The sequence below is a fragment of the Peromyscus leucopus genome, chromosome 8a (genome assembly GCF_004664715.2).
Source record: "Peromyscus leucopus breed LL Stock chromosome 8a, UCI_PerLeu_2.1, whole genome shotgun sequence".
Taxonomy (NCBI): domain Eukaryota; kingdom Metazoa; phylum Chordata; class Mammalia; order Rodentia; family Cricetidae; genus Peromyscus; species Peromyscus leucopus.
Window position 1 is genome coordinate 23,674,744 of NC_051085.1, and position 21,669 is coordinate 23,696,412.

The window sequence follows — 21,669 nt, forward strand, 5'->3', positions numbered from 1 at the left end:
AATACCTGTCTTGGCTGTATATACTTGTTCAAAAGCAGTTGAGGACACTGGTAGCAATGGTGGGTTAGGTGCCTCAGGATTTGGAAGATATGTAGCTTTTGTTTATTTTATAAACAATTATATTTGAAGTGACTTTGGCCTAGCTTTAGTTATGCAGTTGTTTATCAACTGATAAGTACATGTATGCAGATTAGTTAACACTGGCTTTATGTTTTCTTAGAGGGCTAGAGTACTTGTTACTCTTACAGAATACCCAGGTTCAAGTCTCAACCAGCACTGCACATAGATGGCATTGCATCACAAACCCCACTGCAACACTGTTGCATTGTTTACAAATACCACTACTACACTGCATTGTATACAAACCCCACTGCAACGCTGTTTGCACTGGATACAAATACCACTACTACACTGTTTGCATTGTATACAAACCCCACTGCAACACTGTTTGCATTGTATACAAACCCCACTACTACACTGTTTGCGTTGTAGTACAAACACCACTACTACACTGTTGTGGTGGAAAATGATAAACTATTCATCATTTTTATGCATTTGTAGATTTGTATCCTACAAGAGTCTCCCTTTCATTTACTCATTTATATTTAGTGGTATAGAATCATGGATTACTGTGTTCATCTTAATAGATTATTACATACTCTTATGACTAGGTGTTATACTAGACTCTTACAGTCCAGTTCTCATATGCAATCAGTATCAGTGACAAAAGCCTGTTGTGTGGGGATCTTAGGGTCAACAGTCATAGGGAAGCATCCCATTGCTGGTACTGGGATTTTGTTCAGTGACCTTAGGGCTTCCAGGTGTGCCTTTTCTACTCATACCAGATGCCTTTGTTCAGACTCATTAGCCATAGTTTTATGTTTATAGGCACAGACTGTTGTAGGATTTTCTTAGTCACTCATTAGATATCACCTACGCCTTGTCTAGCTATAAAACACCCATGAATATCATTGCAGATCTGAGCCCTGCATCCTGTCCCAATTATTTTCCATCCTTGCTCCTATGGGGTGTACTTTCATGTCTTTCAGATGCCTCTTTAAATCTGTGAAGCACTCAGGTTAGCACTATATAATGAGACCTTTTACATAGTGTGGGCTGGATCCCTGAAGGCCTGTTGCAGTCCATTCCAAGCACATGCCTACTAGGATCAATATACAATAGCTAACAGGTTACTAAAAAATAGTTTACAAGGTCCAACACAGCACAGAAAGGCCCCCATTACTTGTAGCAGTTCTTTGCTCAGAAGAACAGTGTTCACAACGAGAACATGGATGGATGGATGGGGAGCATTCCCATAAGATCTTTAAAATCATTCTTTGTGAGCTATCCCAACTCCTCCCTCTGGAGTATTGCTTTTAATGTACATCCTGTCCCCCCTGCCCGGGGGGGGGGGGCGCGAGGAACTGGCTTGTGCTTATCACCTGGCCTGGGGCCCAGGGGAGCCAGGGTGTCTTCTCCCAGGGTCTGACTGGCTCTGGGCTTGTGCTGCTGCCTTTTGCTGCCTCTCCATGGACCACACTTGGCTTCTGGAAGGATCCAAGGCTGGCTGAACAGTCTCTATCCCTAGGGAAAATTGCCCACTCTTAGGACATGCTCAATCCTTTTCACTTACACCACACCATCTCCATGTCCATTCATTGATGCCTATTATTCCTAGTGCTTTTGGGGTCCAACAGCAAACAGTATGTACCTGCCCCCCATCATCCATCTAAGCAAATAGTCTGCAGTTCAGCATAGGACCTTCAGTTGCATTGTGTTCTTCTGCAGGCTTTCTTGTCTACCATGTTAGGGAAGAGGCTGTGATGTTTCCCATCTAACAGAATCTACTTTTGAGTAGCAAGTGTCATAGTGGGAATCACTGGTATTTCCCTGTTATAATCCCCTTTGGTAAAGGGTTTTATAACAAAGTTCAGACTTCAGGGACTTAGAAAAATTCTAAGCATGTTTGGCTTTCTGTTAGTTTTTCCCCTGGGAACCCCAGCTCAACACAAATACTGCCATATTTGCTTTTGACCTGGACAGAACCCATCATCTGCTCTGTTTTTCCTAATCCATCTTGACTGGTGTAGCACTTATGACACCCTAAGTCATTAAGACCCCTCAGAGTCTCCTACATCATAAAGATCAGATACACTGTGGGGTTCAGCAAAGCCACACACAGTCCAATACCTCTGCTGGATTGACTAACGTCTTAGGTTCCAGTGGATACAGCCCTGTCTTGTTTGGTGAGCTGGGCATGCACGACACAGTCCTTCTCTCACTCCCAGCTCTCTTACCATGTCCCTCTCATTGCCACTGTCACTGTCTGGTTCTTCACACAGGTTCCCAGGTTTGGATCCCAGGAGACACTCTTTAGTATTGGTGTGACATGTACTCTCCAGTCTGACCCTTCCCACTCAGCTGTAAGAAATGGTGAGGCGGTGCCTCCATTTCATCTTCTTCATCCAGTTCACCAACCAAATGGGGGCAGCCCTGAAAGATGCCAGCCACCTGCCCATTTCCCGTTACAATGCCCCCTTTTCGGGAAGACAGCCAAGCCGTGGTTGGATGTCTTATCAGCTACAGCAGGGACAATGCAGCTTCTCCCGTACTGAGCTTTGGATCTGTCATGTTCCTCTTAGCGCCAAGTATTGCATTCCTTTCCCTAAAGTCCTGATCAGACACCCTCAGAACAAAGGTTCACACCTTTGTGGTGAGGGAGCGTTACCCCAACTGATCTGAGGTCTCTTGTGGGTCGTTGTGTGAACTTTTCTTTCTGAGGACATGAACAAATGTCTCTTTGTCCCAAACATGGTCCCAGCAGAGCATAGGAACGTTCCATGAAAAGTCTAGCTTGGTAAAAACGATGATTTTTAGTTAGGGTTCTTTATGGAAATTTAGGCAACTTATGTACCACTCCACCACTGAAGTGAAAACATCTCCCACAGCAGCTGTTAATTGTCGGTCTATCCTTGGGGTGGGGCCTCCTAAGCCCTCTACTCTACTGACCACTGCCTGTGAGTCTTGGGGAGATGTGGGGCCCTGTAAGCCCCTCCCTCTGTGACAGAAGGTTTATTGGTCCAGTCTTGTGCCAGCTGCTGACAGATGAAGAGGCCATGGCACATTGTGCCCGCAGGAGAGTGTTTCCTAATGTGAGAGTCACAGCTTCTGTGATTTCTAGAGAGTAGTAGGCATGTGTCATGCTGAGGACAGCTTTCACAGCATTTCACTTAAGTAAAATTCGAGGATTTAAGCTGACTGTATTTCTGAAGACCTTAAAAAGCAGCCACAGCATATTTCTTCAGTGACTTTTGTATTCTACTAATTTAAACAAGGAAAAATGTCCAAATACTTATAACTACAGGATATAGACAAAGAGCTAGGTATGAAGACATCTGAGTCAGGAGGATCTCAAGTTCAAAACCAGTCTGGGCTACATAGTGAGTTTTAAGTCATGCTGGGACACCTGGGTGTAAAAACTGTATCAATTCCTTCTCTTTTGTTTTGTTCTGTTTTTTTTTTAATTGAAAAAAATATTTAGACAATATATTCAGATTACTGTTTTCCCTTCCCGAACCCCTCCCAGATCTTCCAGAATCTTCCCCACTCCCCCATCCCTACAACTCCATACTCTTTCTTTCTTTAGAAAACAAACCATCATTTAAAAAACAAGAAAAACCCCCCACAAGAAACACACACAAAGTCCACAAAACACAAAATTGGAAACTGTAGTATACATATAAAGGGCCAGTAAGAAAAAAGTGCTCACACAAAGCTGAAAATGTGGTATATTTACCCAGCAGAATATTATTCAGCTGTTAAACAAGATTTTGAAGTTTGCAGGTATATGGATAGAGCTAGAAAATATTATCCTGAGTGAGGTAACTCAAACCCCAAAAGATAAATAGTTCATGTTGTCTCTTACATGTGGATGTTAGCTTTTAAGCATTCGATGGGCACACTGCAAACTGTATAGCCTCAGAGGTCAGGTATAGAGTAAGAGACTAGGGCACTGGTTCTCATCCCGTGGGGAACTGAATGGCCCTTTACAGGAGTCACCTAAGAGCACTGGAAAACGCAGATATTTATGTTACAGTTCGTAACGGTAGCAGAGTTACGGTTGTAAAGTAGCAGTGAAAATAAGTGTATGGTTGGGAATCACCACAGCACGAGGAACTGTATTAAAGGGTGCAGCATTGGAAGGTGGAGAACCCCTGGGCTAGAGGGGAGGGTATGGGTTGGGGGTATCTCTCCAGGAGGGGAATAGAATATACAGACAGGGAGGGGGGATTGGAGCAGGAGGGTTAAATGGGGAGGGGGTTGGAAGAAAGGAGGCAAGGGAGGGATTACAGGGAGGGCCAACTAACACTGAGGGCTGTCTGAGGGGACATGGTAAACCTACTACTGAAGAAGCTTCCATTGTGTACATACATAGAAGAAGTCTAAAGAGTCACCAAATAACAGGGAGACTGTACCCCAACTAGACGTCTTTTGCCATCAAGTGAAGCCTCCAGTGCCAGGAGTGGGATATCTTTAGTTGTTCGTTTGCATTTGTCACAGACATTTCACTGAGGCACAGATTTCTTCCAGCTGTGTGACTAGCACAGTGGGAAGAGTACTGTCGAGTTTACTGTGTATTGATTTGTACCTGAGTTATTTCCAGAGCTTCTGATGCTCAGGACTCAATCTTATCATCTCTTCACCACACTCTGATATTTGTGGCTTTAGTGTCCGTCAGCTTCTACTGCCTGAAAATGACGCTGAACACGTTTGGTCTGTCATCCGAAGCAGAGATGTGTTTGATGTCCTCAGACCTGCAAAGCTCCTGAGCGAGTGCGCTTGTTTACTCAGGTTCCACACGTCCTAGAGCTTTGTTATCCACTTTCATTTTGCCAGCTAACTCTGAAACTGGCTAGAAGCTTCCATTGTGAAAAGACAGAGTCCAGCTGCTCCTCTTAGCGATGACCGTGATGGCAGGGCCAGCACGATGATTCAGTGGATTAGGGAGCTCACTGCCCAGGCCTGCTGATTGAAGTTTGACCCCCAGAACCCATGTGGTAGGAGAAGACTCCTGAAGGTGTGCTCTGAGCTCCACAGGTGTGTTGTGTTACTTCTACGCACACACTCACTAAATAAAGTAATAATAAGAATATGATGACATACAGATATCAAAACTTGACATTATACCCCATAACTGTGTTATAATTATCAATTAAAGTGAAGTACGGGAGCTGGAGACGTGGCTTAGCAGTGTAGAGTGCTTGCTGTTCTCCAAGAGGCCCCGAGGTCAGTTCCCATAACCTCCACTGGGCGGTGCTCATCACTGGCTTGTCACTGCAGCCCTGGGCCTTCTTGTGGCACCCTGGGAAAGCCACACGTAGGTGACACACATACACGCACAGACACATATATATGTGCACTCTCACAGACGTTAATAAATGATGGCCAAGAAGCCCGATAACACGTCTCAAATGAAGATTTTGGGAAGTTTATGGTGGTTCATATTATTGAAGAGAACGTGTTTTTCGACTTTATCTAGGAAACAGGAAAGAATGATTCCTTAAACGGTTCAGAATGTCCAGTAAATTTACAGTTTGTTTTTCAAGTGGCAGGTGAGATTGATAACTTTTAGAAAGAAAATAAAACATGAAATTTTACAAGGAATTGAGTGACAATGACAGTTGATTCATGAAGAAGCTGGTGGCTTGTGTGCACACCTCTTTGGTAAAGAGTTGGATGTAATTTGTATTCGTGCAATTCCCACTCGGCACTCCACTCTCCTGTGGTCTAGTATTTCCACAAAGTTGTGCAACTACCCCTACTGTAAACGACACCCCCACTGTAAACATTTTCATTGTTCCCTGAAGAAACCCGCCGAGAACCACCCCTCCTGCCTTTGGTAACCACTGGTCCAAATCTGTGTGGATTTGCCGATTTGAGCTGATTGCAGTTTTAAATAGCTAACAATCATAGGGTAATAGTAGTAAAAACAGAATCAGGTATTGTTTTTTGTTTTTTTTTTTTTTTTTGGTTTTTCGAGACAGGGTTTCTCTGCGTAGCTTTGCGTCTTTCCTGGAGCTCACTTGGTAGCCCAGGCTGGCCTCGAACTCACAGAGATCCGCCTGGCTCTGCCTCCCGAGTGCTGGGATTAAAGGCGTGTGCCACCACCACCCAGCTAGGTATTGTTTTAATTGTGCAGGCCAAGTACAGACTTAACAGTTTGCAGACCGTCTACTGATATGAAACACACTGTTAGTATATACCAAAGTGTTTCTAAGCTGCTATTTTAATTTTTCAGTGCAGTATAGCAAGTCGCATTTCTATTGTATTGGGTATGTTGAGTAATCTAGAAATGATTTAAAGAATACAGGAGATTATTGGAGTTATTGCATATATCTCCTGGTTTGAGTGACTCCTTGGATTATAGTATGGGAAGGGAGGTGTCCTACAACCAGTCTAAGATACAGAGGGGGACTGTAAGAGGCTAGTTAGTGATCAGTAATGTTGGTAGGCCAAAGAATGTTCCTTTATGGTTTTAAAAAAAATGTTTGCGTGCTTTTAAAACAAATGCTATGGTTTGTGCCTACCAGGCCCTACTCAAAAAAGAAAGCCAACTACTGGCAACTTGGTTTAAGCAATATTAGCATTCATGTCATAAATATTACTTAAAATTATTTTTTAAATTTGGATTTTTTTTGTTTTATAGTTATACAAGAGGCATAAGTTTAAAGAGTTTGTATTTGTGCATGTTTAAGTGACATTTTAAAAACATGAGTCAGCGTCAATAGAAGGTTTTTTAAATTGCTTTAAAAAGTTAACATTCCTTACGTAGAAGGGACTGGAATATGAGTCCAGCTTGAGCTACATAGTGAGAAATAGGCTCCTCCATACAAAACAAGTGTACATTCTTCAGTATGACAGGCACTATTTTAGACATCCATGGATTTTGCTGTATATAAGCTTAATTTCACAGTTACATTTTCTTTGTTTCCATTTTGAAATTTAGTCTCAGTCATGATATGAAACTTATTTCCTCATAACATGAATATTTTCTGTGGAGATTCTACATTTGATATGGCCTTGTTTTATTAAGAAGTACATTATTCCTGACTGTAGAGCAAGTCTTAAAGACTTACTAGGTGAGGTAAAACTGAAATGGTCACAAGTTTCCTAAGGAAGAGCAAAGAAAGACTTCAAGAGAATTCCTTCCCCTGATAGTGGACTGAAGTGCAGCATGAATATTGCTTGGTGAGTGAGTGGTGAAGGTTTGGAGCATGTGATTGAGGCAGTGAGGGGGAGATAGTTGAAGGTCAGAGAGACATGAAGAGTCCCCAAGAGTGGTGGTCAGGGTGATGGTGACATGTTAGAACAGCTAGCTGGGTTCAAGGTTCTTAGTCAGTACCTCTCCTGTTTTGAGTCCGAGGTTTAAGATCACCCATGTAAACAAATGTGTGCAGAGACAGAGAAAGACACAAAGGTCTGCAAAGGAAACTAAAGCCTGCAGCCAGTGTTCTGCAGGTACCCACATGTAGCAGGGCCCTTCCTGCTGCTCGTCTTCACTCTGCACTGTCAGGGTTCCTCCATTTCTAGTTTCCTCTGCTAGGCTCTCAACTAGTGTGTTCACTGGCCTGCTGGTCTCAGTCACCTCTGTTCATGCAGTAGTACATCGCCCTGTAGCAACACTCTGCACCACTCAGTGTCATAGCCTCAGTGTTACTTTCTAGTGAATGTGACCTAGGGGCTAACACACTCTCGAGTGTCTCTTTGTAGTTATTTGAATTAGTTTATAAATAACCTTAGCCTTATTTTCATAATTAATGGAGGTCTCAAGATGTCATTAACTTTTTTTAGAGATGCTTCTTTTCACTGTGTAAAGTATATGCATGCTGTTGTAGACTTCATAGAAATCTCCAGATGATCACCCCTCTTGACTGTCGGGGTTGCTGTGGAGTGTACTTCTGTCTAATCTGCTTTTGTGGCTCCTTCAGGGTGCAATCGTCATCTTGTAGTTCTGTGGTTTGTTTGGTATGCTTCATGAAAACATATGGTAGACTCTCCCCTCTTCCCTCCCTTCTCCCTTCATCTGTTTCCCTCCATCCGTTTCTCGCTGTCTGTCCTTCTGCCCTTCCCTTCAAGGGGTAAAGTATTGAACTCCATTTTTGGTACCGGCACTTGTAAAATATTTGTAAAGCACAAGTAGATTACTTAGGGATTGCATGGGCACCGCACTTGGCGTCCCAGTGCTGGGTGACTGCTGCCCATGTGATCGCTCCTAACGGTCAGCCTTCTGTCTGTCTTCAGGTACACTGAAGAGATGGTGCCCTGGCACCCGTGCCTGAAGCTCATTAGCAACTGTGAGCAGAAGCTTTCCAGTCACACGGCAAGGCGCTTGATCACAATGGAAAAGGTGAAAGACTTTGAGGTATGCTGCCTACGTGGGTTTTTTGTTTTTTTGTTTTTTGTTTTTTGTTTTTTTTTTTTTTTGTATAAATTCTGGGAAAATCAAAACTTGACCTTTCTAGATAGTTTTCCTGGAGTAGGCTTTGGGAATGTTAGTCTTGATTTTGACAGTCTAGGTGAATTTAGGAAGAAACAGGAGTTGAAGACATTTGTGGCCTCTGGCTGTGGTAGGAGTAGGAGCGAGGGGTTTACTAGAAGAGTGAACGAAACTCACTGAGCCCCTGGGCTTCACTAATGTCCGGTTGCAGAAGCGGAGCTTCCCGACTGCAGACTCGAATGTTTGTATTTATCTACTAAGAGTGTGTGCGTGCGTGCGTGCGTGCGTGCGTGCTGCGTGCGTGCGTGCGTGCACACATGTGCCCTAGGGCATGTGTAGATGTCACAGGACACCTGAGGGAGCTGGTCTCTCCTACCATGTTGATTCCAGAGAGTGAACTCAGTCATCAGGCTTGGTGGCAAGCACCTTTCCCCGTGAACCACCTCAGCAGCCGGACTGCAAGTTTAATCGAGACAGTGATCCTCTATGTAAGGAAGCAAGGAAAATTTCCTCGTCTGTTAGAGTACAGTGTCAGCAATCATATTCTCTCTCTCTCTCACATACACACACACACACACACACACACACACGCGCACACACACACACACGCACGCACGCGCACACACACAGTATTTAAGTTTGAGAAAGAAAAGCTTTAATAACATTTGTTATTTTGTATCCAGATTAGAAGTGATATGAGTAGTACCTCATTTAATGAAACTTCAGTAACATGATGGAATGTCCTTTGTGCTGTCCTTCTCTGGACTGACAGGCTCTCCCAGATGCATTGGCTGTTTGGACAAGCCATGTCTTTACAGGGCAAGCAGAACAGGGTAGCTGTGTCTGACTGTTTTGTAAGGCTCATCTCCATTTTGCATTTATTGATTATCATTAATTTATACCCTATAGTCTTTCACAGTAGTGATTTATGCACTGCCTTTTGTGTCCGTCACTTTGAGTCTTTCATCCCTTTCCCATTTGTTATCTCTCTTTAATTTAGATCCTTAGTGCCACATAATTAGTTTACTCTGACAGATCCTAATCTTTCTCCATATCTTGTTCATATCTATTAAATAGATTTCCCTAAAATACTGAATTTATGTTTTTTATGCAAGATTTTTTAGTTAATCGTTTTTATTACTAGATAATGTTTAGAAAGTTTTCAGCGTGGTATAAATTATCCTCAGTAGTTGACTCCAACATCAAGACTGTTTGGAAACTAAGCTCTTTATCTAGATGAGTCGTTGGTGGTTAGTCACTAGATGTGTGGGTATTCTGTGCTTGGGTGTATAGATGTATGTGGTAGGATGAGAATGCGTGGTAGTAGTTTAAGAAAAACAATAGCCACCTCTTCATATTCCAGCCTCATATCCACAATTCCTAGTCAGACAATAGATATATTTGGAATGGACACAGTTTTCCAGTGTGCTTCTAAAGTTTATTTATGTACTTATATTTAAAAAGGGATATCAATACTAAACAGTTATTTTATAGTAACAGCTTGTCTTTCTTCAAATGGTATTACACATTTTGTACTGGATAGTTTGCCGCATTAGAGTTCCTTGTGGAAATAAAATCCTGTCCCACGTATGATGACTTACCATTAGTTGTGTAGAACATTGCAGATTCAGAAGTTCTCAGGAGTAGTTTTCATACTTATTGGCCCAGTGACAACCTTCAAAACTGTCAGTTTTGAATCCAGCAGAAGCCCTTTTACCTTACTGTCCACTGCAGGGGATGGATCAGTACTGGCCACCCCTCCTCGAAACCCACTGTCTGATGAGGGTGAGATGTGTTGAAGACTTCCAGTTGTAGAGTTGATTCCACGTACCAGCTGAACTCTCTGTTTCCCCAGGGCTACTTGTACTGTTTTCAGGGCTGTTGATCCCAGGTGGAAAGAGTATGGTGATTATGCAGTCTACCTAAATACCCGTTAGACGAGTGAAATGTGAGTGTAAGGATAGAGTTATTATTTCTATAACAATTAACACGAGTGCTTTAGAAGACAAGATGAAGTCTGCTGCTCAGACAGATTTGAGAACTTAGTCAGTCGATAAGGACATTTGCCGCAAAGTCTGATGACCTGAGTTTGATTCCTAGAACCCATATGGAAGAAGAGAACCAACTTTCGCAAGATGTCCTCTGATTTGTGACACACGCACCCACTCCCAATGAAATAAGTAAATGAATGTGGCTTTTAGAAATATATACATAAAGGAAGACTTAAGTTGGGAATACAAAAATGATCACAGTTCAAGTTTCTGGACTCAGGTTGCTTTGTAAGATGTGAAGTTCTTGGTTTACTTGATGCAAGACAGAACTGGAACTCTATAGGTGTGAATCCATAAAGGCTGGCCAATCATTGTATAAATCAGTATTTATAAGCAAATAGGGATATTTTAAATTACAGAAAGTTCTCCCATTTGTGGAAGTGGAGAGTGCAAAGGTTGGTTTCTGGAAGGTGGGACTGCTCTCCTGGCATCTTGGTGTCTACCTTGTAGCTCTGCCTCCTACAGCCTTTGTTCCTCAGCCTGCCTGTGCTGTCTCTTCCTCTGTTCACAAAGATACCAGTTACATCTTTTACCCTTCATTTCTGCCTCAAAGGCCCTATCTCTCAATATAGTTAGCTTGTGAAGTAGGGCTTATTTAAGCGTGGGGGGCGAGTTAGTTCCTAACGCTAACCATTATCAATTTCCTAGGACATCCGAGGCTGGTTGTTGTTAGAGCCCCTCCCCTTGTCCAGTCATGCTGTCTTATGTGTATGTACGTTTCTCTTTTGCTGTGTTACGGGAAGTGAGGTGTTGGATCATTCAATAGTAGTTTTACAACTGCTACAAATTATAGCATTTAATATAATTGTGAGTTAGTAGTGATAATAGTGGCAGATGTGTTATGTACCAGGACAGTAGAGGTAGTTATACAAAACAGCAATATTACCTGTAGAGGTTATAGTTTTAGTTCTTGTTAGCAAAAAACTAAGTATATGACATTAGCTTCCTTCGTGACATTGCCTACATAAATAGCAGTTCTACATAAACTGTGTTCCAAAGAATTACCTAGATATGGAGAAGGTTCTTACCGTTTCTATTTTTATGGAAATTGAAACAAACAATAAACTAGGATCCTGTGTGAGCTAATTTCATATATGCTTTCTCCCGATTTGAGTTTAAGAAAGTCTGTTTTTCTTCCAAATTTATAATTGTAAATATATGCGTGTGCGCGCGTATTGAGACAGTGTCTCACTGTATAGTCCTGCTGTCCTGGAGGAGTCTGGCCCCTGATTCAGAGGTGTGCCTGCATCTGTCCCACCGCTGTCCCACCATGCCTGGCTGGAACTGAGTTTTTTTCTTTTTTCAATAAGGAAAAGCCTCCTCCTAATGGTCAGAAGAGTGTGGGCTCACATTATTAAGTCCTAACTAGTGTGGGCTTGACTGTGAATGTCTTGGAATGTGATCCTCTGTCCTGTTTGTCTTTAATTCATTGCTTCACTTCTGCCTTCCGTTTCCTGTGAGGAGTGTCTGCAGCTACATCAGGGTCATCGCAGCCCTTCCTAACACAGGCGGACGCAGACTTGTCAAACAGTTCTTACATGTCTGACAGATTGTTCTCAGACTTGTTCAGTGCTGTTGGCTTTGGCAGTGGATGGATATTAATTTTAGATTTTTGTACTTCCATGTACTATGACCTTTGCTTTTGACTTGTCTGTTGTTAGGTCTGACTTCAGTTTAAAGTTAGGCTTACTTGAGACATTGTTAAAATGTTCTCCCACCGTTTAAAAATGTACAAATAAGTCATAAAAACTGTCGAGTGAGTATGGATATTTGTATCTTTACATCACTGGCTATAGTTTTGGACTTGTTTATTTTGTGTGAGTAGTGAAGAAGCTCTTGATAACTATGTCAGTGTTAGGAAGATGCCTGATAAAAAGACCTGGGTTTTGTTGTTATCTTGTTGAAATAGTCTAGAAACGAAATGAATTAAGTGCCGTGTTTTCTCAGTGCTTGTTTATGAACTTGCTCTTATCCGTCTGAGTTTATGTCACCATTTCAGAGATGAAGAGCCTTCCTCTAGCCCCCGATGACCAAGTGGTGAACAGCAGAGTTGAAAACAAAACTTGTCTTTGTCCTTGAAATTTGACCCCTTTTCTACATCACACTGTCTTCTACCTGGATGTAGTTCCCCCTTTAGAGTGGGTTCAGATACAAGGTCTGGGTATGCTGCTTAGGGACAGGCTGCTTGCCTATCAGATGCCAGACCTGAGGGTCAGTTCCCAGCACCACAAAATAAATAAGCAGCAAATGTTCTCAAGCACCAATTCCTAGCCTCTTCGAAACAGACTCTTAATTTCCCTGTGGGTTGTAGCCACTATGCTCAGGATGCCCTGACAGGGTATAATGCCTTTTGCTAGGGTTATTTTCCTCTTCTTATTGACACATAGTTAATGGTACCATGTATAGTTGTGATAACTCTATGAAACATTTTTCTTAGGAAATTCATTGAATGAAAATATTTGACACCCCCAAAAATAAAAGAATTCTAATCTTCAGAAATCTCTAGATTAGAACAGATTGTATATAGTGGTTATGCGTTCAGTGCAAACTCTACCCCAAAGCAGTGTCCTCTCAATGGCTTCTGCCAGAGCCTACTAGAACGAGATGAAATAATACCTAGAGTAGCTACTTCACAGATTTTTCTTCATCTTTTTTCTTTAAAAGATTTATTTTTATTCATGTATGTATATGTGTATGCATGCATGCATGCATACATGCATCTGTGTGTGTGCATGTGCATCTGTGTTTCTATGCCATGTATGTGCTGGTGTTCGTGGGGACCAGAAGAGGAAGTCAGACCCTTAGAGCTGGAGTTACAGGCAGTTGTGAGCCACCCAATGTGAGTGCTGGAAACAGAACTCTAGTCCTCAGCAAGAAAGTACGCTCTTAACCATGGAGCCACATCTCTCCAGAGTCTTGAGATTAAAACAACACCAAAAATCCATGCAATCCTGTTCTGACCGATGCAGGAGCTGGAGTCTCACGTGCCTTTGAATTTGCCCCTAAGCAAAACAGTTTTGCCTGGGTTTGGTCTTTTTTTTATACACATATACATCTTACTAATTTTTCTTTTAATTGATTGTGGAAATATTAAAAAGTCACTCAGGATCAATATTGTTTCAGAATTAGAGTTGAAAGTATTTACTTGTATATAGGTACATGCCTTTGTATGTTATTCATCCTTTGCTCTTTAATAAGATAAAAAATTCTTGTTCTAATTAAATATAAAATGCAGTATTTAATTAATTGATGTTAAACTTTTATCTTGTGTGTTGACTGTTTTAACATTTGACATTCAGTTTTGCATTTCCACATACATGTGGAAAGCACTCATGCTTCTGTATTATCATGCTGAGCTTGAATGTCCACAGTGTTCATTTTATACTTAGGAAGAAATTATGTGCTGAGTGTTAAATGCCCAAAGTTCATTTATTAATGATAAGTCATTTTGAGACTCTAGATAAAATTTTAATATAATTTCCTATGAAATTAGGCAACTTAATATCTTGAAGATAGTTTTATAAGGAACTGAATAAATGTGAATACGCAACTTAGGGATAAAGATTTCACCTTTACTATGTTCCCATTAAGAATAACACTACAGATTTAATGGTATTAGATACCAGACTTTTGACCTGCTTGTCCTTGGTTTGGAAATGGCCTAGTGCTGTTTATAGTTGTATAACTCAAGCACAAGTGGTTTCTATGGCTACTGTCCAGTACCAGATGTAGAACAGTGGAAAGCTTTGATAAGGAGAGCAGGATTTTTAAACAAAAGCCGGACATGGGTAATTACCCTGAAGCTGAACTGAGGTCCATTATATTCAGTACTGTCATTCCCATTTCATTTCACTCTTTGCTGCTTTTCTCTTCCATCTCTTTGCCTTCTTCCTCACACTTGATTAAGAATCTCTTCAGCACTTAACTCTTTTTCTCCTGCCCTGTAGTCTTTGCTGACAAAGTGAGATGAGCACTCCGAGTTTGGTGGCATTTTCTGTGGTGATGGCACTGCTGGTTTTCGTTTATCCTGGCATAAATTTTATAAGTCATTTGTATTCAAGGATTTGCCATGGAACTGCTGCTCTGTATAAACTCCTGTCACTTTGGGAATGTCAATGACTTAATACTAGTGAGGTAGAAGAAGTTATTATCTCACTATCAGGAACTGTCACTTACTAAAAGACAGCTTAAACCTGACCTGTAATTAAAATAGAAGCCCTTTGGTTTTCTGTTAAATGACTTTAGCATCCTGTAACCTTTTCTCCTGGATAGGGAGCTCCCTGCAGTGTGTAGAACAAGCAGTGTATAAGTTCATCGTTGCCCTTAGATAGCTGACTGATGATTCAGAGATTCTGTAAAATGAGCTCTTAGCGTGAAGCAGAATGTTGTCTCTGGTTGCTGTGGGTCCTCAGTGGTGAGAGAAAATAGGCTTTAGAGTTAAGTAAGCAGGAGCCACGGAGGATAGGTGTCCAGTGTGGGGAGGAAGTTGAGGATGTTTGTACCCGGTGGCTGAGTTTTTGCTGAGAGAGTAAACATAACGTCAATATTTGAGTACACTGAAATTCTGGAGTAGGTGCTATAAGAAAAGAGGAAGTCGTATCACTGAATATATCTTGCATTCATTAACCTTTCCTACTTTTGTATGTTTTCTTTCCTAACTTGAATATATGCTCTCACACAGGAAGGCTTTGCATTTTGCATCAACCCACATTCGTGAGGCCTTATTTGTCAAGTATTGAGGTTAGGTAGACCAGGCTTAGTCCTTCTCCGTAAAGAGCCTGTTCTTAGTAGAAAGTCACCCAAAGGGTTCCAGCTTAAGGTGTTGGGGTTGCAGTGTTGTGTGAGAGGTGCTGCATGAATACAAAGCATTTGTCTGAGGAGGCCAGAGGGGTGGCCCTTGGGTGGGTAGGTGTCATTTTAACCAAGACAGGGATGAGAAGGGCTGTGGGATATGCTGGGCACCCTGATACTTCAGCTTCAGTGGAATGCTGGACATCTGGGAGAGAAACAGCTGGAGACGACCTGAAGAAGCCGAGCTGCCCACGGGAGAGGCCTCGTACTCCAGGTCCAGGTTTATCTATCGGTGGTGGCTAGCCTGCGAAGGATGTTCGTTGGTCGAGTGGCAGAAGAGTATGTATGCTTCATGCAGGGTACCATAGCTTCAGTACATGGGTAGCTCTGAGTTGTGGGATGGCAAGCCGATGCTCTGAGGAGGCTCCAGACATAACTGCGAAGATGAGCCGTGAACCTGAAGTGGTAAGATGTGAAAACTACAGAGGATGTGAATGAATTAAGAGTAGGCAGACAGAGTGTGATTTGGTGATTGGATAATTGGTGTGAAGGCAATGGAATTAAGGAAGACTTGTGACAACTCTAGATTGGGGTGATTGAGTAGCTCTTTTCCTGTGTATATTTATATTTATGTCCCCTTCTTTCTTCTTTCTCCTAAGAACCATACAGAATAAGGCAGCACTTCCCTCATTTATTCTAAGTCTCCCAACTGTCCTCTCTACTTCTGCACAGTTTCATTCCACTTCATTTCCAGAACAATGGCCAGAGTAGTTTTCAGAAAGGGAATAGATAATGGAAGTCTGTCTAGTCTTCAAAATTGTATTGATGACTCTGAGAAGTTCGGAATAAAATTACAAATTCTTACATAACATCGAGACGACCCTGATTGCTCCTGGCATCGTCTTTAGGGGCCATTGGTGCCACTTCATCTGCTGTACAAGAAGCCTTAACCTTCAGCCTCCTTTCGGGTTCCAAAATGGACTCACCTTTCTGTCTTCAGTCTTTACATCGATCCTGTCTTTTGGGTGTTTCCCTTCTCTCTATGTGAGAAGGTTTACTTCTGTTCTGCAGCTCTGGGATAATTGTCCTTTCCTTAGGCAGTCCTGTCCTTCCCACCTCTTTATATTCCATAGTTGCTGTTTCATCCCACCATTTAATACCAGTGTGTAAGTGTGTGTCTGGGGGTACGGCATTTTACATCTTTCTCCCACCAGGGTCTGTGAACTCAGACAACTCCATTCTTTCCCTCACCATAGGCGAGTGTATATGGGACAAACAGTGACTGTCCAGTGACTGTTTGGATCCTCTCATCTAAAATAAAACAGTCATACTGAACAATATTTAAACCAGTTTACGGAAGAGTAGGAAGAGGTAATTAGAGCTAGCCAGAAGTTTCCAGTTTAAATAATAATAAACCAACTTTTACCATTGCTTTACTCTTTAAAAGTCACTGGGACACCATTTTAATCCCATAATATCTTGTAGGCTTTACTTTCCATGTGAAATAACCAAAAAGCAACTGAGCTGGGAAGCCTACCATCTTTCCTTATTAGGGGGAGGTGACAGAGGAGAGTGACAGACTTCTGAGGGAAGGTGGTAATCAGGAAAACAGTTTTTCTGAACGGGCTTCTCAGTGAAGACTCTTTAGTTCCTTTTCAGTCTAAACAGTGGGCCGTATTTTTGGGGATACATTATTAAAAATACATTCTTTATAGTGCAGAGTGTCATTAGTTCCACTTGAAATGGCCATTTCAAGTCTTACTGCAGGACATGAAGTTGTCTCTTTTCTCGATAATGTATTCTCACTTAAATCCATCTACAAACCTGTAAGTGGCTGAAGCACTTTTCTTTTTTAATACCCTTTGAAGTCCTTCTAATGCTGCATTTTAGGTAGAGTTAAGTTGTACACAATTTTAAATAGAATTCTCTAGGTGTGATGGTGCGTGGCTATAATCCAGAGATTATTCTGGAGGCAAAGACAGGAAGATGGAGATTTCAAGGACAATCTGGGCTGTAAATAGTGACACTCTGCCTCAAAACTGCAAGCAATACAACACACATGATTAACCTGACCATAGGTTGCTTTGTGAACTTTTCATTTCTCATTCTCCACAATGACTTGCAGTTCTAGTTTTGCACACAGATGATGGTGCCACCTTAGACTCTGAAGTGCATGCATATTTTCCTATGTCTGCATCCTTTATGGATGAAATGATGTGCACAGATAGATGATAATGCCGTGTGAGTAGCAAGGTCGTCCTGGACATAGGAGAGTTGTATGATTGCAGGTGTTCTGAACAGTCAAGTCCTGCAGACAGCACATGAAGCAGAGTGCTCCTGGTTGTTGGGTACAGTCTTCTCAGCTGGAAACGGCTTCAGTCTCCATCAGGAAATCCCATGAAGAAGGGCTGTCTGCGTCAGCCAGCAGAGGGTGGTGTACACATAAGAGTCAGCCACTGGCCTGTGCGGCTCCTTTGGCAAGTGTTAGAGTTCCTAGATGGCTTATGTTCAGAATTAGCAGTACTGATAGCACAGCGGTAAAGGGTTCTGTCTCAAGTGGAGCTCTGAAGTGTGTGCTCCCATAACGTTGCGGTTCCAGGAGGAATGGCCTCTAAATGTCAAACTCCATTTGAAAGGACCCACTAATCTACCATGTGGGAAATTGACTCAGTCATCTCTGTGTTCATATAACTTCGAGCTTTTCAGAAGGACAGAAGTATAATGAAAAAAGCATGAGCTTTTGATGTCTGAGTCAGGCTGCAGTCTGGCGGTACTGCGTTCCAGCTGTATGGCTTGTGGCAGATTGTTAAAGCTCTTTCAATCTCTCTTTCTCCATCTCCAAAATGGAGATGAAAAGAATGCAGAAAATTAAATAATTACCTTAGACAAGACTCGGTTGATAACAAGTACGTAGTAGTTCTTTTTTGAATGAACTTGTCTGTGATTTGTAACATTTACAGTTGCTGACTGTCTTTGAATGGTGAGGTCTGAGAGCTGTTGGGTTCTGTGTTTTCCTGCTGACACTTAGCTCCTGGTTAAGAAGCGGCAGCAGACAGTGGTGAAATCAGATGGAACACTTGGTTTGTTCCTGTCACATTGCTGCTCTCACCAATGGCACTATTATCACTGCATTGGGCAGAGCTCTCCTTTCCTCTTTGCCACCACGGGTTTCACTTTGGGCGTTTCCTATGTGCTTTTTTTTTTTTTTAAACTTCATATGCATGCAGTATTTCATGTTTATTAAAAATGTACAGAATTGAGGTTCTGTGATATATAAATGACACCATGATTGCTAGCTGTAGACAGGAACTGTAGAAAAACCAAGTCAAACACCATGCATGCCTGAGTGAATGAGGAAGCCCAAGGATTGTTGCTTCTGGATACTCTTCTTTCAAAAAAACACGTTGGCATTCAAGATACTGAGTTTAAAAAAAAAGACAGCAAAACAAAACTTGCAGATATTCCCGATGCAAATGGGCAGAGAATGTGAATAGAGAAGAGTAGTGAATAGTGATGGAAAATATCTTCTCAAGTGTGAGCTTGGTTAAAGGGAACTTAGCTAGATGGGCGAGGAGAGAAAGAGGAAACAGAAATTGAATTTGCTGTTTGTTTCGAATGGTGGTGATGTCATTTGATGTGGCATTTCTGTGTATGTGATGATGGATGTTCCGTGAGGAACATTTTTCAGCTAGGGTGTTTCCTTCCACATAGGTGGAAACTTTAGCCACAGTCCCTGAACCCGTCTGGCTTAGCTCAAAGCAGGACATAACTGCTGCCAGATCCTGGGCTGCTCAGGGGGTTTGGAGCTTTGGGGCTCCAGGAGGTTCTGCAGTGTTCTGCTTTACAGTCGGGGCATAGCTGATCTTGAAAGTAGTCATTTGAGCAAGGGACTCATCCACTTACCTGACACAGATTCCTGGATATGAAGAGAATGAGGCTTTGCCCTGAGCAGTTGCGTTTCAGTGGATAACCTAATGGTCCTAGACCAACTTTCCTATGTCTTTGCTGCCTTGTCTCTGTGGCACTGAGGAAAATACAATCTTTTAGGGTTTATTTTGCCCTTACTGCTCAGACTCCCATTTTGTTGTTGTTATTGTTGTTTTGTTCTCGTTCTTCCTTGTGAGCCCATATTGTTGAAAATCGCGGTGTGACATTTACACCTGGGCCTGTACTGCACTTTGGCACTGTCCCATTCTGTATCGCGGGTTCATCTCACTTGTCTCCTTTAGTTCAATGGTAATGTACTTGCCAAACTGTCTTTTTGGCCTATAAAAGCCTGTTTCCCACAGTGCTTGACTTTTGTCTTCTCCCTCCTTGATGAAGTCATGTTAGAAGCTTGGGTCAGAGGGATTGCTACCTGGCTCTGTGGCATTGTGTTGTACCTAAGCCTCCTCACTGGGGGAGGGTACTCCATGAAGTTATGTGGGATGCTTTGAGAGGTTATATGTGGCATGCGTGTGTGTGTGTGTGTGTGTGTGTGTGTGTGTGTTATAGGAGCCATAAGGAGAATAGCAGACAGAAAGGCAAGGCTGGGAGGGACTTGCTGCTGTACCGATTCTTGTGCCGAGAACAAAGCAAGATGTCATTCCACAAAGTGATGTGTAAATGTAAATTAAACTCCCAAAAGTCCATGTATAATTGAATAGGAATTTAAAGAAATACATAGGACATCGGACTTTATTTTTACTTAGGTTTGCTTCACAACTTGAAATCATTTGTGAAATTGAGTGAGAAGCTAATGTTTCATGGTTTCCATCAGTCTTCTCTCATCTAAACTGGAATGCTGGGTCATTCTGACCCAGATTGACTTTTCCAATGCCCGGTGACTATCTGTCTGAGTACCAGTCCTTGTTTGTCTGTGAAGTCTCCATCTTCTCCCTGTATCTGTATCTCCTGTGTTGGAATCCTTTGTTGCACTAAGGGTGTGGATATAGTGTGGAGCTTTGTGTGGTTTTATGACATCACACAACTGCCAGAGTGCCTTGGTCTACACCTTTCTCCTTGAGTAGAAACTTCTTTGGTATTAGCCCTAGCCCTGATGATTTCAATGTGTAACTAGGAAAGACAAGGTAGTTGTAGTCTGACCATGTTCTCTGGAATTTTCTCTCTGCCCTGAGTGATGACATGGTCTCTTCCGTGCAGAGCTCTGAGAATCCGGTGAGATGAAGTGAAGCTGCTTTGAATTCCCAAGTGTGATGCAGATGTAGACTGTGTTCTCACAGGAAAGCCAAGCAAATGGACCTTGGAGTGTGGCTTTGCTTAGAGTAATGACTGCCATGGTTAAAGGCTAACTGAAGAAATAACTGACATGTCTTTATATTTTGTGTTTTCTATCCTATCAGAACCGGGACCAGTATTCACACCTGCTGAGTGACCATTTTCTGCCATACCAAGGTCATAATTCCTTTCGTGAGAAATATTTTAGTGGTGTAACAAAAAGAATTGCCAAGGAAGAAAAATCTAGCCAAGATTGAAAATATGATGACAATCAAGAAAGAATAAGCATTTTATAGAAAAACTTTTAGAAATGAATTTGTGTGTATGATCTAGAAAACCCTGTGCTGTTTTTATATGAATAACTGCTATGAATCAAAACTGAATAACTTCAGAATGATCTTGGTTTTAGAGACTATTTTGATGGGCCTTTTGGACCTTGTTAAGTTTCAGGGACTGATACATACAGATGGACTCGGTGTTTATATTTTTTACAAAGAAAATATCGTTAACTTTTTAGCCATATCTGCCAGATATATAGTAGGCAATTAATAGTGCTTTAGAATATTTTCATTTTGTAAATTTGCTTGGTTTGGTTTCTAGTTGTAACTGTTTTCCATTGCTACCAATAAACTTTACTGAGAATTTCTAAAAATTGTGTGGTACTCAGTATTTCTCGCCTCATCTCATGGAGAGCTTTGAGGAAAATGAGTGTTTAACCATCAGTCCCGTACAGGTCAGAACAACAGTGGCCGTGCTGCTGGGAGGCAGGCTAAGGCATGAAACTGCAGAGATTCCAACCCTAACACCTCAAAGAACCTGTGCGTCTGCACCGCGTCTGCACCCTAAAAGCTGACCGTCGGTCAAGTTAACTAACTACCCCCAATTTTTGGTGTAGAAAGTAACCGATAGTTAAATTCAGGAACAACAGCTCAAGTCCCTGATGACCCCCTAGTGCTATGAAGCCTAATCAGTACTCTGTGAAACAGAAGCTGTATTTTTCTTGAAGGGGAAACTTTGCTGAATCTACATTGTGTCCATCATAGAAATATCTTCTTTGAAAACCACTATACCCATTAATTCTGGATGCTAGTAGCTTTGCTTTTGGTGGTCAGA

General features: G+C 41.9%; 1 protein-coding gene across 1 annotated transcript in view; it reads left to right on the forward strand.

The window, feature by feature from the left end:
* Trmt11 (tRNA methyltransferase 11 homolog) overlaps positions 1-21,208 on the forward strand; it is a 49,667-nt gene extending 28,459 nt beyond the window's left edge. Inside the window, exons 12-13 of the mRNA XM_028868331.2 lie at positions 8,302-8,422; positions 20,682-21,208. Coding sequence (XP_028724164.1) covers positions 8,302-8,422; positions 20,682-20,813 — 253 coding nt within the window. The 3' untranslated portion in view covers positions 20,814-21,208. The remainder of the gene's footprint in view (positions 1-8,301; positions 8,423-20,681) is intronic.
* The last annotated feature ends 461 nt before the right edge of the window (positions 21,209-21,669 follow it).